At 42.0% G+C, this 14,615-nt stretch overlaps 1 protein-coding gene across 1 annotated transcript in view; it reads right to left on the minus strand.

Moving 5' to 3' along the window:
• Positions 1–6: 6 nt before the first annotated feature.
• The window catches only part of SVEP1 (sushi, von Willebrand factor type A, EGF and pentraxin domain containing 1), a 113,577-nt gene continuing 98,968 nt past the window's right edge, over positions 7–14,615 (minus strand). The window contains exons 45-49 of the mRNA XM_035890816.1: positions 14,406–14,576; positions 9,166–9,261; positions 6,451–6,546; positions 3,556–3,649; positions 7–1,495 (exon numbers count right to left, since the gene is read on the minus strand). Coding sequence (XP_035746709.1) covers positions 1,465–1,495; positions 3,556–3,649; positions 6,451–6,546; positions 9,166–9,261; positions 14,406–14,576 — 488 coding nt within the window. The 3' untranslated portion in view covers positions 7–1,464. The remainder of the gene's footprint in view (positions 1,496–3,555; positions 3,650–6,450; positions 6,547–9,165; positions 9,262–14,405; positions 14,577–14,615) is intronic.

Here is a 14,615-nt window from a genome sequence, read left to right on the forward strand (position 1 = left end):
GAATGCTACAGAAGGTAAAATTTATTTCTCCTTCTTTCCCAGTACTGAGTGCAAGTCACACTTTTCTATCATTACTGGGAAAAATGGAGCTTCTGATCAACGACTCTTGGGTTCTCGCTCTAACACCTGCTTTCACCAATCAGACTTTTTGCTAAATGACAATGAATACCAAGCCTTTGACCTCAAAAAATGCACGTGATTTCCACCTTGTAATTCCACCACCCTGCTTAACCATAGGTACATCTTAGCATCTCAATTCATTAGAGCATGACTTAATGATGGCATTCAGGTGTGTGTTATCCCCAGATGCAATGGGATCAACAGTGTGAGAAAGAAATCAGACAGCATGTGTTTCTCACTCAGCCAAGCACTTCCGCCTGTGTGGTGTACTCAAGAGAGGCCTCTTCCAGTCCTCTGGGGGCTCCGCATCACATAAATACAACCTTTCTGCAAGCAAATAGCAAAGTTGCACCTGTAAACGTAACTGGTGCCTTCTCTCTCCATCTTGGGGGCAGTCAAACTTTGGGACCCAAACCCTATGTATCAGAAGCATTCACCTAGCAGAGAGCTGCTAGACGTGTATTTCACGGTTTACGCAGGAAAGGGGTGGTGGTTACAAGCAAGTGGTAAGTCCCGTGGCAAGTAGGAAGCAAAAGTTTCAGTGGTCTGCCTGCTTCCCACTGCTGGATCCTGGACTATCCAGCTTCAGAGCTACACCTGAACTGCCCGTAAGCCACCCGTTGGCTGGACTTGGTCCGTTCTTCTCGGAATAACATGATGTTCTCTCATCTCTTCTACATTTTTGACTATTTTACCAATAAATCGCAGGCAAAATTCATGCCAATGCCTTGCATTAAGTCACTCTCCAATGATGTTAAGGTTAAGTAATATACATTACAGAATCTTCTTCTTATGCCCACCAGAAACTGTGGTTACAACATGGACTTCATCATGTGTACTTCTAATTTACATCAACATGAGTTCAGAAACAGGTCCGATGCAAAGTTTAGCGGCTCAGTTAGCCTTCCGTAACTATTCTTTACTGTTGAGTTGCTGGACAGCAGTATGCTTTGGCAGATGGCAAGCAGAATTGCCACATTCTGTTTAATCACGGTTGGCAGTATAGTATGGTTTAATTAGCTTACTCTATGTAAAAAATGGGAGGAACTTCACTGTACACAACCATTTCCTCAGTTGACAGTAGGAATCTTTACATTTGTATGTGTATGTGTGTATGGTGTGTTTGTAGCAGCATATATTTGATAATACTTTTGTAAATGAAAAATACAGATGAAATTTTTTAAAAATTGAAAGGTATAGTAAAAATGTATCACAAAATAAAACACAAAATAAGGGAGCTGTGGGGGAAAGGAAGCAATGGATTTGATTTACAATGCATTAGATTCCAAGCCCTGGTGCCTAGGCCGAAGAAAGATATCTGAATGTAGAACTGCTGCTCTGATGTTAAAAGGGATAGAATCCAGCCTTCCGTTTCCTGCATCAAAAAAACCAAACAAAATAAAATCAGTGCTGTACTGAACCAAACAAGATCAACAGTGAGGCACAAGAGGATGGTATCTGAAAGCATACCAGGGATGACAGTGACACAGCTCAAGATGGCACATTGAGAGGGGAAGAGAGTGGGTGTGGGGAGATATGTGGCATTTAATGGAAGTCATGACTCATCACAGTGGTTTGGAGCTGATCTTGTCCTGGATGCTGATAAAAGCTTTTGGCCCTTTCAGCTTCCCCTTATAAATCACATCTAGTTAACCTGCAACAGCAAATCTTTGCTATCATGGCATTTACTCCTGCTCTACCTGTATTGTTTTTGAGTGCTCAGAACAGTATCGTACCTCGTAAAGAGCCACCAGCAGCTGAGGCCAAAGCTTAACGAAATATGAAACAGATCTCAGTGCTTGTTTCTGTTCCCTCCCCTCCACGCCCCCAGTTCTGTGTAGGAAACTCTCAAACAGCTCTTGAAGGGATGAGCTGCCAGACTAGCAAGCCTTTAGGGCTAACGATCTACCTCCTTCACCATGCTGCACAGAGCTGTGGACTTGGACAAAAAAACCCCAAACTCCACAAGAAGAGTCCAGTTTGGTAATAGCCTGAAACTTTGCTTTGCCTCAGAGATAAACTCCGTAATTTTTTACTGCTAAATCCACTGGATTTGGGCTTCTCTGCTTCATGTTCTGAACGGGAATGCTATCAGCCTTCAGATGTGTAGCTTGCAGTCTAAAGCTGGATACTGTTTGTTGGCACTACATTTAAGTTGCTTCACTTAGGCATATAAAATCTCAGCTGGCAAATGAAAACTATTCATTTTGGACAATGTAATTTCTCAAACAAGCATCTTTTCTGTATCTGTAAGATAAACAGTGTATCAGAGAGACGGGGAGAAATGTCTGTCACTACCTGTCCAGAAAGAAGAAATTGAAAAAATGTACAATGTCACAGGCTTTGTATCCTGGAGAAAAATATTAAAATTCAGCTGTTATTTATTTAGCTTTTCAGTTAATGACCAATGTGTTCAGTAGGAGCCTGTGACAGTCGAGGTATAAATATTTTTGCTAGCATGTGTTTCATGGCCCTCATTAATATTCCATGCAGGGAGCAGGAGAACTCATGCTGCATGTTTTGTTATTGTATCTGATTCTCGACCACAACATCATTACCATTCCACCTGCATTCCCTCTTGAGGGTTGTAAATGGCTCTTAATGGCAGCATGAAATAAAACAGCTTTCCAAAGAAAAACCGAGGCCTGTTTAGACTGCCCTCGAAGCACAAAACCACCCAAAATTCACAAGTTAACTTTAAAAAGCAAAGCTACAGTTAAGACTTGTAAATGCTGCCTGACATGGTGATGGGGCTCACTGATTTGAAAACCTAGTCCGCTACTGGCTCCATTAGACATGAATCAGCAAAGGAAAACATGAGCACTGGTAAAACTCTCTAAAAGAGAGCACATGTGAACCAGATCCAAGCCCAGTCCTTGGGGCTCTTGATACAGGGACTGCACTGACAGGTGATTTGAACTGGGACTTGACTCAGAGGCACTGTGTTGTACTCTTCAAATGATTACACCACTCACCATTAGGTGTTACAAGAGCTAATAATTATATACATTATTTATAACATCTGTTGCATGACCCTAGTCTTGAACCTGGGCCCAGCTGGGCCCGGTATATACAGTTAAAATGGAAGACTTGCATACAGCAGGCCACCCAAATTTCCTGAAGAACATTCTGTATTACATCACAACAAACATTTCCATTTACACCATTAAAAATAAGGCTAAACCTTGCAGGTTTGCCTGTCTGCTTATAAGTAAATTCATAAAATAAATAAACACTTGCTGAGTTTTCTAGAAGTTTGGCAATCATTTTGCAGAGCACTCTCTAAGGTGTTTCCAGATTTCCCAGAAATCAGGAGCCATCCAATGATGACAGATTTACAGGATATAGAGATGCTTGAAATGTGGAAAAATCAGATTTAGAGTTGCATAGGGTGTGGTTCAGCCTAGCAATGGGACAGTGCTCAGCAACACTTACCTAGAGCAGTCATGTCCAGTCCACGATGAGGGACAATAGCACCGATTTGGTCGTATGCACTTCCCACCATTTAAGCAAGGCAACTGGCAAACAGCTGCATACAAATACACGTACAGAGAGCTGCATTAATGAGCACACCCACAACAAGCTGATTAAGGAACAGGGCACTGAAAATCCAGCCTGCATTATTCTGTTAAGAACAGATGACTCCCAGAACTACAACATTAAACACCAGCTGTGAGTCTATTGTAAAAGATGGTTTGCTCTGAAAAGGGCAGCCTTAGAAACACATCTCTGCTGATTGTGATTCGACCCTCTCTCTACTACTTGTGCTGTCTGCTGCAGTGTATGAGCTGCATGAGACAGCCAGCATATTATTTTACATTGCCTTGAAAACTCTGTTCTTTTTGCCTCCAGTTGAGACAAAAAAAGGAATGCAAGTGGAAGCAGGAGGATAAGCTAGAAGAAAAAAGTCAGAAGGTCAACAGGACAATAGGCCTCATTTCTAGGAAGAAAATATGTGCGTTTATTTCAAAGGAATGTGATGCCTAAACAGTAGCCAGGACAAGTAGACACCAGATGTGGTAAAAAAGCATAGAAAGAGGCAGCAGAAAACAGAGAAAGTTAAAGGTCAGAAAGCCATTTACAGATCAACAGCAGGCAAAGAGTAAGACTTCACACAATGGCACCTGTATGGAGAGAAGGAAAGGAAGCAGAGAATGACAGTAAGTTCCTGGAAGACACTGGATGGCTGTAAGAGGTGTGACTAGGTGGCACAGGGCATTTGAATTAGAGAATGACCACTGGCCTGCCTGATACGGTCGTGCTGGGCCAACTGTGAAACGACAGCACCTGCTTTTGTGTGACAGCCTAACCCAAGGATATCAAGTACCCAAACAAAAGTCAAAGCTTCGAGTCTTCCTATCAATTTTGAGACTAGAAGATAAAGCACCACACAATTTACAGGACAGATTTAGAAACTCACTTAATGAGGTCCTTCAAACACAGGAAAGCTGAAAGACCTGAAGTCTTTTTAAGCAGATAATGCCATATCTAGAGGACAGCCTTAAAGATACCAGCGAGGACAAATGCTGGGTAATATTTTTTCAAAAAAACGTGCATCAGGAAACACGACTGAAATGGAATTACAGGAGATGGAAATGAGTAATCACAGGAATGAGAAAGCAGATGGAAATACACCACTCCAATTCCTCTGGGCCAAACACGAACAAGCAATGGCAGGAGTTTATAGAGATGGACTATCCCTGGGCAATTAAGTGCACCAAGTTTGTCACGTTGAAAATGAATTCTGATTCTGGAATGAAGCATATGAATGAAACACCTTTAGCTCTCACTTTATGCACATAATTATTCCTGTGAGACCAGCAGTTAATCCAAATATTTCTCACTTCACTTTGCTCTATCACGGCAAAAGTTCAAGATCGGTAAGTAAAACTAGAAGTGGTTTAGTAACTTCATAAGCAGTGATTATGAGCTTTTATGAATGGGCTTTGGCACAGATGCAGTTGCTCACTCGAATTTTCTCTTTAGCTACGAAAAAAGAAGTCAGTCTGAACAGATTTGAATTGCTGGCCCAAAAGTGGAAAAGCCATCTATCCTCCTCAACCACCCATGCTGTTACAGCTGCAAAGTTTGTGAAACATGAGGGGAAATTATGCATTATGTGCTAGGCAAGCTTCTCTTCAAAAGACAGTAGCTCTGAGTTAAAATATTCACTCTGGAATTTCAATTTGGTGAAGGATGGTTGGGTTTGCAGTGTATCAAACAGCTTATCCCACAGATTCACTGTTCTTAACAGTTGAACTAATAATATGAACATTCATTAACAAAGGCACGAATGCCTCCCCCAGTTCACCCAATCAGCCACTCCAGAGTCTTGCAAGAAGGCAAAACTGGGCTTTCATGTTAAGACCCTGCTAACAATGAGTTAAGGTGCACCTGGACAATAAAACCACAGTGAACAATAAAGTGTAAAATAATTTTTAAAAATAGTCAACATTTATTACTGATTGAGATTTAATAATGATTGAAAGACATTTCAATGATCACTCAGTTGCTATGAGTTTTACTGGCTATTTCCAGAGGGACAAGCCTTTAAAAACCTGACATTTGTTTAGTCTTGATGTGGAAACATATATCCCAAACTTGGGTTCAAATATTATCCCTAATTGCAAATCAGCCTCATCTGACACAAGCTGACTGGGCAGGACACAGTTCTGGAGCCTAGAATCACGCCCCTCACTAACCCTCACTATTTCGGTGTGCTACATGCCCTTCAGCCTTGGTTAGGTGCAAGTAAGAGATCTAGTAAAATGCAGGACATGCTGAATTTGTTCAGAGAACTTAGATCATACCATGTTCCCATTAAACTCAACGATCCTTAAAGAAATCCTTGCTTTGCTTTGCCCTCTCTTGCCTAGCTCAGAAATCAGGCAGTAAGTGGGAACTCCCCAAACCAGACAGCTATGTGGTGACAAACCTCCGCAGTACCTGCAGCTTGTTTGTGAGTTTGATGTTGACCTGCATGTGCTGAAGATGAAAATGAAATTCTAAGTCTTCTTGGAATGGACAGTCTAGTTTTCTTCTTCTTTTCGGAAATTCTCCCTCCTCTGCAACGCTATTTGCAGAGAGCATTCTTTTGAATGCTGTCTGTCCTCTGGTAACAAACATTTCTGAGGATTTTAAAGGCTCATCAGGGACTACTCTGAAAATAGTCTGCAGCTGGGGACAGCAAATCCTCCAGGAATATTATTGCAGGCCTGTTTTTTCCTGTGAGAAGCTTAGTAGTTCTACGGAGTCCTTAGTGAACTGTGCTAGGTATTGATAGTAGAGTCACAAGAAGTCAGAAAAAAATGCAGGTGAAAGGAGTTTTACCCATATGGCAGCGTGATCCAGTCCATCCAGCGGGGCAGTCACACTGGTAAGGGGCTACACAACGACCTCCATTGAGACATGGCAGAATGCATATGGCTAAGGAGAGGAGAAGAAAACCAGTGAGAAGAATTATCTCCCATGAAAGCAAAGAATAAAGCGTGCAAGAAAAGAACTTATGTTTAATTAGAAACTCTACTACCCCCCAAAGTGTTTGGCTGCAGTACCAGCAGAGTTGAATAGGATCTCCCCACAAGGCATGAGCAGCAAACACGACTGGCATGGCAGCCAGAACCGAGGAGGAATGATGACAAACAGACGGGCAGATGGGAGCAATTGCTGGAGTCCTTCAGACGCCTGTAGGCTCTGTGCTTACTGGAAATGAGCAGGACTCTTTGCTTGTTTCTCATGTGTCATATCCACAGACATTGCCCACTTCTGTTACGGTAGCTAACAAAATCAGTTCATGCTTTAATTACAAACAACTGGATTGTTATGGATTCCCTGAGGTCCCACAATGTAACATCCAAACCAACTTAACCTATGCATTAAAACACACTGAGACAGGTGACACCACAAGCCCCCCATAGAAAGACAGCTTTAATACAAGGCATTTTGGGTGCAACAGGTTGACTGTGGCTGGAAGCTTTGGGGAAGAAACAAAGCAGATACTGAGCAGCTGATGGCCTCTGGATTGAGCACCGATCAAGCTATATTGCTCCTGTGAGCAGATCTGCAACACTGTCCAGTGTGCACACTGTTCATGACTTAAGTACCTTCACAAAACTACCATCTCCACTACCCTAACTGAACAAAGTACTTGTGTGAACATGCTCTAATAAGAGCAAGAATTGAGCCTGGCCTCAAATTTGGACCCGAGTGTCACTTCCAGTGGAGTTTTATACTGGGAGGATGGATGGGGGGTGGATGGGACTGCAAAGGACTGATGCAAAGGTTCTTCCTCTTCCACTGGACAGCAGAGGTTAAGCTGAGCAGCTCCAGTCAGCCAGGATAAGAAAAGAACAGTGAACTTCCACGGAGCTCACAGGGCTAACCCATATCACCAAGAATTACTTGTTACTATCATACATACTTGATTACTATCATACATGTTTTTTTGAGTGGTCAGGCCTCGCTCAGGAAGATGAATCTATCTTGGTATCTGTGAAATGTACTGTGAACTACAAGGTGACTGAATTCTGTCAGAGCTCTGTGGCCGTATCCTGACAGATCTGTGCTCAATGCTAGCACTCAAAAATCCCTTTGACTTCCAGAACAGTCCCTCACTACCTATACCAAAGTAAAAAAAAAAAAAAAAAAAGACAGACAGTGCCTGTATCTCTGTGAAGTGTGATCTGGCTGGTCAGCTGCCTGTTCATTTTCCTCAGACAGGAAATTGAATCTGAATTGGGCTGACAGATCAAAATTTGTCCTCTGGTCCTGAAGAATGCATTAAATGTAATTTACTAATGGTGAGGTAAGGAAATCAATTGTGGCATGCCAAACACAATTCTGCCAGACACAGGGCTCAGTCCTCTTCTGCTGAAACTGAAACATAGAAAGCTGAGTTTGCATGTCTGGCTATGGTGGTACTGACAGACACAGGGACAGCAAAAGAGGGGCTGTGTGAATGCACCACGTAACTGGAGTTTCTGTAAATGCAGGACAAAACTTGCTGCCACCTCTTCTCATTCTGCATCTACAGCTGATTTATGCCATGTGGAACTGACACTGCCACAGAGAAGACCTGGAAGCTGCAGAGGTACGTTCCCAGGACCTTTTTAGAATGTGATACATCTACCTAGCAAAATGCTTGAACCACGTTTCTCTTCATGAACTACAGAAGAAGGTGCCACATCTTTTTGTAGGTCTTCATGTATGCTCGGAGCCAGGAACAGTGACACCCCCTCAGCTGCAGGTGTTCTTGAACATGCTAAAGCTTTACATCAGGGACAGACTGAGTACCAAATACAGTAAGGGTGTTTTCCTTTTCTATCCACACAGACCCATGCCTAACTATATGTACAGTAATAAGGCTTCGCATGCAACAGCTATGCCAGCATGGAAGGGTTAGCCCTCCCGAATCCCTTGTGCTGAGATCATCATGAGGAAAAAGGGAAACATGGCACCCAGGGAATCTCAGACAGACCCAAGAGTCAGATTTGGCTCTTTTCAACCAGAACTGATCCAGTTCTCTAACTATTCAGAGATCCAGGCTAGCCCAGAACTTGAGGTGTACAGGTACACAGGTCAGGAAGGACAGCATGGAAAAGGTGACACAGTTGTACTATTTGAACGTGAATTCATCAGGTTCATAATCACAGACTGATAAAAAAGGAAGCCAAGAAACAAATGCAGCCACTCACATCTCTTCTGTTCTAACCCGTTTGTTTCCCCAAACTGTCATATATTGCTATTAGAAACAGTCTTTGGAGAACCGAAGCAGGCTGTTCTTCAACCATAGTGAAAGAGCACCCACAAACAAAGTTGCATCAAAGTGCTTGTCTTGGTTTGGAGAAGTCCGTGGATGGTCATTTGTTTAGAAACAAGAAATCAATTGGTCCCTTCTGTTCTCTCTAACTTGTCAAACAGAATAAAGCAATGATTTTTATGTTTTTGGCTCTTACGCCTTTAATTTTCCCACCTGGTTAACTGCAGTAAATTCACTTGTCTTACCTACAATATCCTTCAAATTACACTTAGGGATGATATACTTACGCTCTTCACAGAGACGACCCATCCAGCCATCTGGACACGAGCAGGCATTGGGTCGTTCACAGATGCCACCATTCTGACATGGGAACCGACAGACAGCTGAAAAAAATACAATTTCATGACAAAGTCAAGATGGTTAATTAGAAGCTTAGTAATTCAGCAGCTTGCACAAATCTTTGCAGTTGTAAAGTTTAGAGTAGAATAAACAAATATAGTGAAGTTCAGAAACATAACTTGACTTTGATTTCAGGGACTGCATTGTCTTCTGCCTCTGTGTACCTGACTAGGTTCTGTGAGCAAGTGTGTGGGAACCATTAAGACAATCGAAAATTTGCCATCCAAGAATGAAAACATACAAGTTTTTAGTGTAGTTGGGTAAATTATTTGGACAATGTTTCAAAGCTGATGCTATGCTTTATCTTCTTTTTCCCACTCATTTTTGTAAAAGAAAACAAAAAAACCCTACCCCAAACAAAAACTATTACCCTCCTCCCCCCTCCCCCTTCTAAATTAACTCTAAATAAAATCAAGCTTTCTTCTAACCTTGGTATGAAAAACCAAGATAATGCTGTCTGGTGTAATACAGGGTTTGTCAAAAATAAGACTAAAAACTGTGGTGGAACAAGGAATTTTTATTGCACTATCATTCAGCATAATGAGAAGTGACCAACAAGGATGCAGCAGTGAAATGTTTACCTGTAGAATCCAAAGTGCCATTATAAACCTCACTTAGCATTCATACTGACTGCTGCTCCTTGGCTCGCACACCTGTTAATAAGCACTGATCACAAAAGCCAGGAATTCGAAGTGGACTTGGTATTATGCTAGCCCAATACATTGCCTGGACTGGACAGGCTTTGGACTTCATCATTATTTCTATGACACTGCACACCGTATCTTGGCTAATACATCTAGGGAAACCAGGACTAATTCACAAAATCAGGTGGCAAGCTAAGTACAAACATGTTAGACTTAAAGATCATTGGAGGATGTCACGTTGGCATATGTACTATATACAGAAGATCAAAAATTGTGGCTTCAAGATGATACTACAGAACAAATAAGCAATCAGACTAAATTCTAATTAGTGGTAGTTATAAACACAGAGTAACCTCAGGAAACTCAGCCTGAACTGTTAATTGCATCCTATCTTTAATCAGTTACTAGGTGAGCAAAACATGAGCTTAGGCTTTGACTGTCTCAGATTTTGTTCATTGTTAGTATTAAATACAAACAGTGGTTTAGCACACTGAAACACTGTTCAGACCTGAGCTCCACATTGGAAAGAATACGGATCTTCTGACCAGCCAAACTTGAGTCACTCTGGTAGCTAGGCCATGACAAACTGCAAGCGACAGCTTGGGGTCTGTCGAAATGAGGCCCAAGCTTCTGTCATTTTATTTTTCAGTCTCAAGAGCCTTCCCATCAAATGTCAGCTGATAGTGAGAATGGGAAGAGACCTTAGGCCCTGGCAGGTTCACGGAAGTTGTAGTATTTTAACAGGTATTTTGAACAATTTATGTTGTAAAGGTATTTATGACTATGTAGACAGCTTGTCTCTGGGTGTTGACTAAAGCAGAACACTGTGCCAACCAGATTTCCTTTGTGCAATGAAAAATTATGAAAGTTGAATCAAAAACATTTAAAGTTATGTGCGATCCACACCACTTAAATGATACCCCACAAATGTGTAATGGGATGGGAGGTAAAAGATTTGTGTATACATGATATCCCACATTAAATTCAAAGCCCATGAAAAATAGCTTCTGAAATGTATTTTCTCTCTGTCAATGGAGAAGATGCAGATAATTCATGAGCTACAGAAATTGCTTTGGATGGCAACTCCATCCCGCTCAGCGATTCAGGATCTCAGGCAGATAGGCTTTTCCTGGATTTCTGCCCAGGCCCTGGTTGTGAAACTGAGTGAGTAAGACAGTGTCATTGCTAGGTGTGCACTTGTTATACAGCAATTTAGGCAGGCAGAGACTCTGTGTCTATAGCTGTGGGGATTATTCTTCAGTCAACAGACAAGACCAGAGAAAGGCTTGGGGCGGGAAGTTAAGCTGGGATCTCACTCTTTTTTTATTCCTATTGTAAAAGCAAGCAGGGCAAAGGCAGCCCTCATGTGCTGGGTAGAGAATGGGAACCATTCACTGTGACTTCAGTTAGTGGTAGCAGATCTCACATCCACAGTATCAATCTTGATCTTTGACATCCCCTTATAAATCCATACCTGAAAGCTATCTCCACAGGACAAAAGAGCACTACACTGATGCAAGACAAACATGGGTAAGAAGTGGAAAAATAATTCCTGATATCACCAAAAAGCTTTCCTGTGGTTGCAAGTGAACAATTTCCTCCATGCCTCAACTGCCCTCTCATAATGCTCTCGTTTGCTGACGGGGTACGAACTTTTTTGTTGGCAGCTCCACGCTGACCACTCCCAGTCAGCAAGGTGTGGGCAGATAGCAGACAACACAGATTTTAGAGCATTTCAGAGAGAAAAAATTGGAGTCAGACAAGCTGTGAGCATCTGTGCAGCCTGCTGAGTCCTGCAGGTGTTTACAATCGACAGATCCAGGCTAATACTTCTCACCCCTGAAACTCAGATCAGAATCTGGCCTGCAACCTCTAACCAGCAGTGATTGAGGCAAGTGCAGCTGTGGTGAGAGCTCTCCTAAAGAAGCTAACGAAGTCTGCTTTTTAATTATAATATTTACGTTAACTAACCTGTTCAACCAGGCCAGAACATTTCAAGCAGGCTTAGGACACATTAATAATCAACTCACAGAGCCAAAACCAAGAAATGCAGCGTGAGTCACTACAAAGAGTGCTTTCATGTCGCTTCTGATGTAGACCACAAAGGCTTGGGTCCTGTAGGCCTTTTGTTAGGCAAATCCCTCAAATGAATTATAAAGCAGTTTTGAAAGATTATTTTGACGTGTCATGAAAACAGGTTGGTCCTCTCAGAAATATTTTTGGTGCTTTTTAGTTCCCCTTTTAGGTGAAAAGAGGCGGGGATATTGTTATTCCTCTCCCTTAATACACCAAAAGGCAGGTTATTCTGCTTTGTTTGCCTGTACTACACCCTGATCATCTGTCCACCTCATCACTTCATTTTTTGAAATAATTTTCCCTAATACTTATTCCCCTGAACAGTGCCAGTAGACTCCACGGTGTTGCAAACAGGACACGTGTTTGACAGTGCTTTGCAGATCAGCCCTTCCAGTTTGCTAGTAACCAGGGGCAAGAACCTCTCTTAGCAGAAAACTACAGCCCTTGGCATAAAGTAGGGTTCTGTGTAACTAATAAATATTAAGTAAGAATAAAAAGTAAAGCTGGTGATATTAAAGGGGCAGGTGAAGAATCCAAAGTGTTACAACCTGAAGAGATAATATCCAAATAATTTTGCTAATGAATTCTAGCTTAGGTAGAGTAGCTATTATGCAGAGACTCCTTGAATTCTGTAGCCACCAGTTTGGAAAGAAATAACATGATTAGGGACGTGGATTAGTGGTGGGATGGCAGGGTTAGGTTAAAGGTTGGACTTGATGATCTTAAAGGTCTTTTCCAACCAAAGCGATTCTATGATTCTATGATACTTGGGAAACTTCAGAAAGGGCTTGGTGCTTTGGGATTGTAAATTTCTAACAGGACTTTTGGATACCTCTTGACATCTGAAGTAACTCAGGTGCTTTTAGTATAAATCTTCTCTACTTGGCTACTTGACAGGCAATTCTTCAAGGCAATGGTAAGCCATGGTCACATAACCAGGAGAAACCTGTTTTCCAGGAGCAGCTTCTCTGAAATGTTCAGGAGTTACAAGCCCACTTCTTTGGCTCTCAATCTCCTCAAAATGATTTACTGACCCGTGATTTTTAGGCAAGGCAATTGTAACTATCAGGTACAGAACTTTAACAGACTGCCTGCTTTCACAGAGTAGGGCAGCTCAGCTTGTCTAGGTCTTAACATCCATAAAATTTTGCTGTCAAAATTCATATTAAAAAAACTGATGCGGGCACCCTGATTAGTCAGCCTTAGCACAGTATGGAATCCTTCATCTCCAAAGGGCTTCTGATGTAAAATCACCAAGGAGAGAGGAATTATTGTTGCTTCTATTTTTGACATGGGGATCTGAGACTTGCAGGAGGAGAGGCAGACCTGACCTGATGATGGCACTGATGTTCCCAGATGACTGTTCTGGCACCTTTCCTCTTCTGGGGGAGTTCTTAAGCTTAGGGAATGAGGCTGCTTGTAACTGGCCACTGATGTGCCTGAATACTTTTTGCTTTTAATACATTTCTAAACAAAATATCTGAGGCTCAGTTTGTAGTATGGATGCTGTTACACCATCTGAGATAAGACTTCAGGGTGCAGCTAACTCACTGCTTTATAGCTACCTGGCAGCAGAAGGCTACTCAAGCTTCTAATACAGGAATGGCAGACAGCAAGGTCTCTTCCATCAAAGCCCTGTGACCTTGGAACCCTTTTGCTACGCCTCAAAGATGCGTAATCTGTTTTTAACTGTTTAGTTTATCATCTCTTCCTCATTCTGTGTTGGTTTTCCCTGTTTTCTGTTCAAAACTTTTTATTTATTTGTCCTCTGTGTGGAAGAGTTAATTCTGTAATTTAAACAAGTGAATTTTTGAGCTCAACAAACCAAACCCTGACATTTTATTGCTGGTATGCCAAGGGTGGAAAGGCTAGACCTTGGTATTTTGTTAAACCCACGAATTTTCTGAAGTACTTAAGGGTTTTTAGTGAGCTGTATCAGCCTACCCTTAAGTATTTTATTGCAAAACAGTTTTCAGGAGCTGCCAAGCTCTAAACACAGTGAGAGACTAAGCAGCCATTGGATCTCTTTCTTTTGTTTCCTGCAGTGCTTGAATCGTTGACTGTGAAAAACTGACTAGCAGTACTCATCTGAAACAGTTGAGCATGTCAGAAAGATGACTGGTTCTGTCACTTTCTCACAAAAGATGTGAGGAGAGAGGATCTTAGGTGTGGGATACAACATTGTAGCAAAAGGAACCCTAAGCTGAGGAAGGACTAAAGAGAAAAAATGTGGAAGCCCTCTCCTTCACGTGGAAATAAAGCAACACCCTGCACTTTAAATGCCCTGAGTGAAACCATGACTGCACTGAAACTAGCAAAAATTTCACTTTTGTTTTTATTGCAGCTAGGATGACACCTCCGTGCTTATGGCAAGTTAAGATATACTTCTGTTCATAAAAAAGACTTACCTTTGCAGGTAGGTGGTGTTGTCCATGTTCCATTTTCTAAGCAAATGCTCCGCAGGGGCCCCTCCAGCATGTACCCACTGTAGCATGAATAGGTGATCATGTCTCCATACTGATAGAAGCTACCACGAATCAGAGCATTCTCTGTGTGAGATGGCGGGCCGCAAGATATCTCTAAACAAAAGAAATCACCCAGAGGCTGGGGAGCTGCAG

This window comes from Egretta garzetta, unplaced genomic scaffold, assembly GCF_000687185.1.
Source record: "Egretta garzetta isolate BGI_Z169 unplaced genomic scaffold, ASM68718v1 scaffold22, whole genome shotgun sequence".
In the NCBI taxonomy this organism is placed as follows: Eukaryota; Metazoa; Chordata; class Aves; order Pelecaniformes; family Ardeidae; genus Egretta; species Egretta garzetta.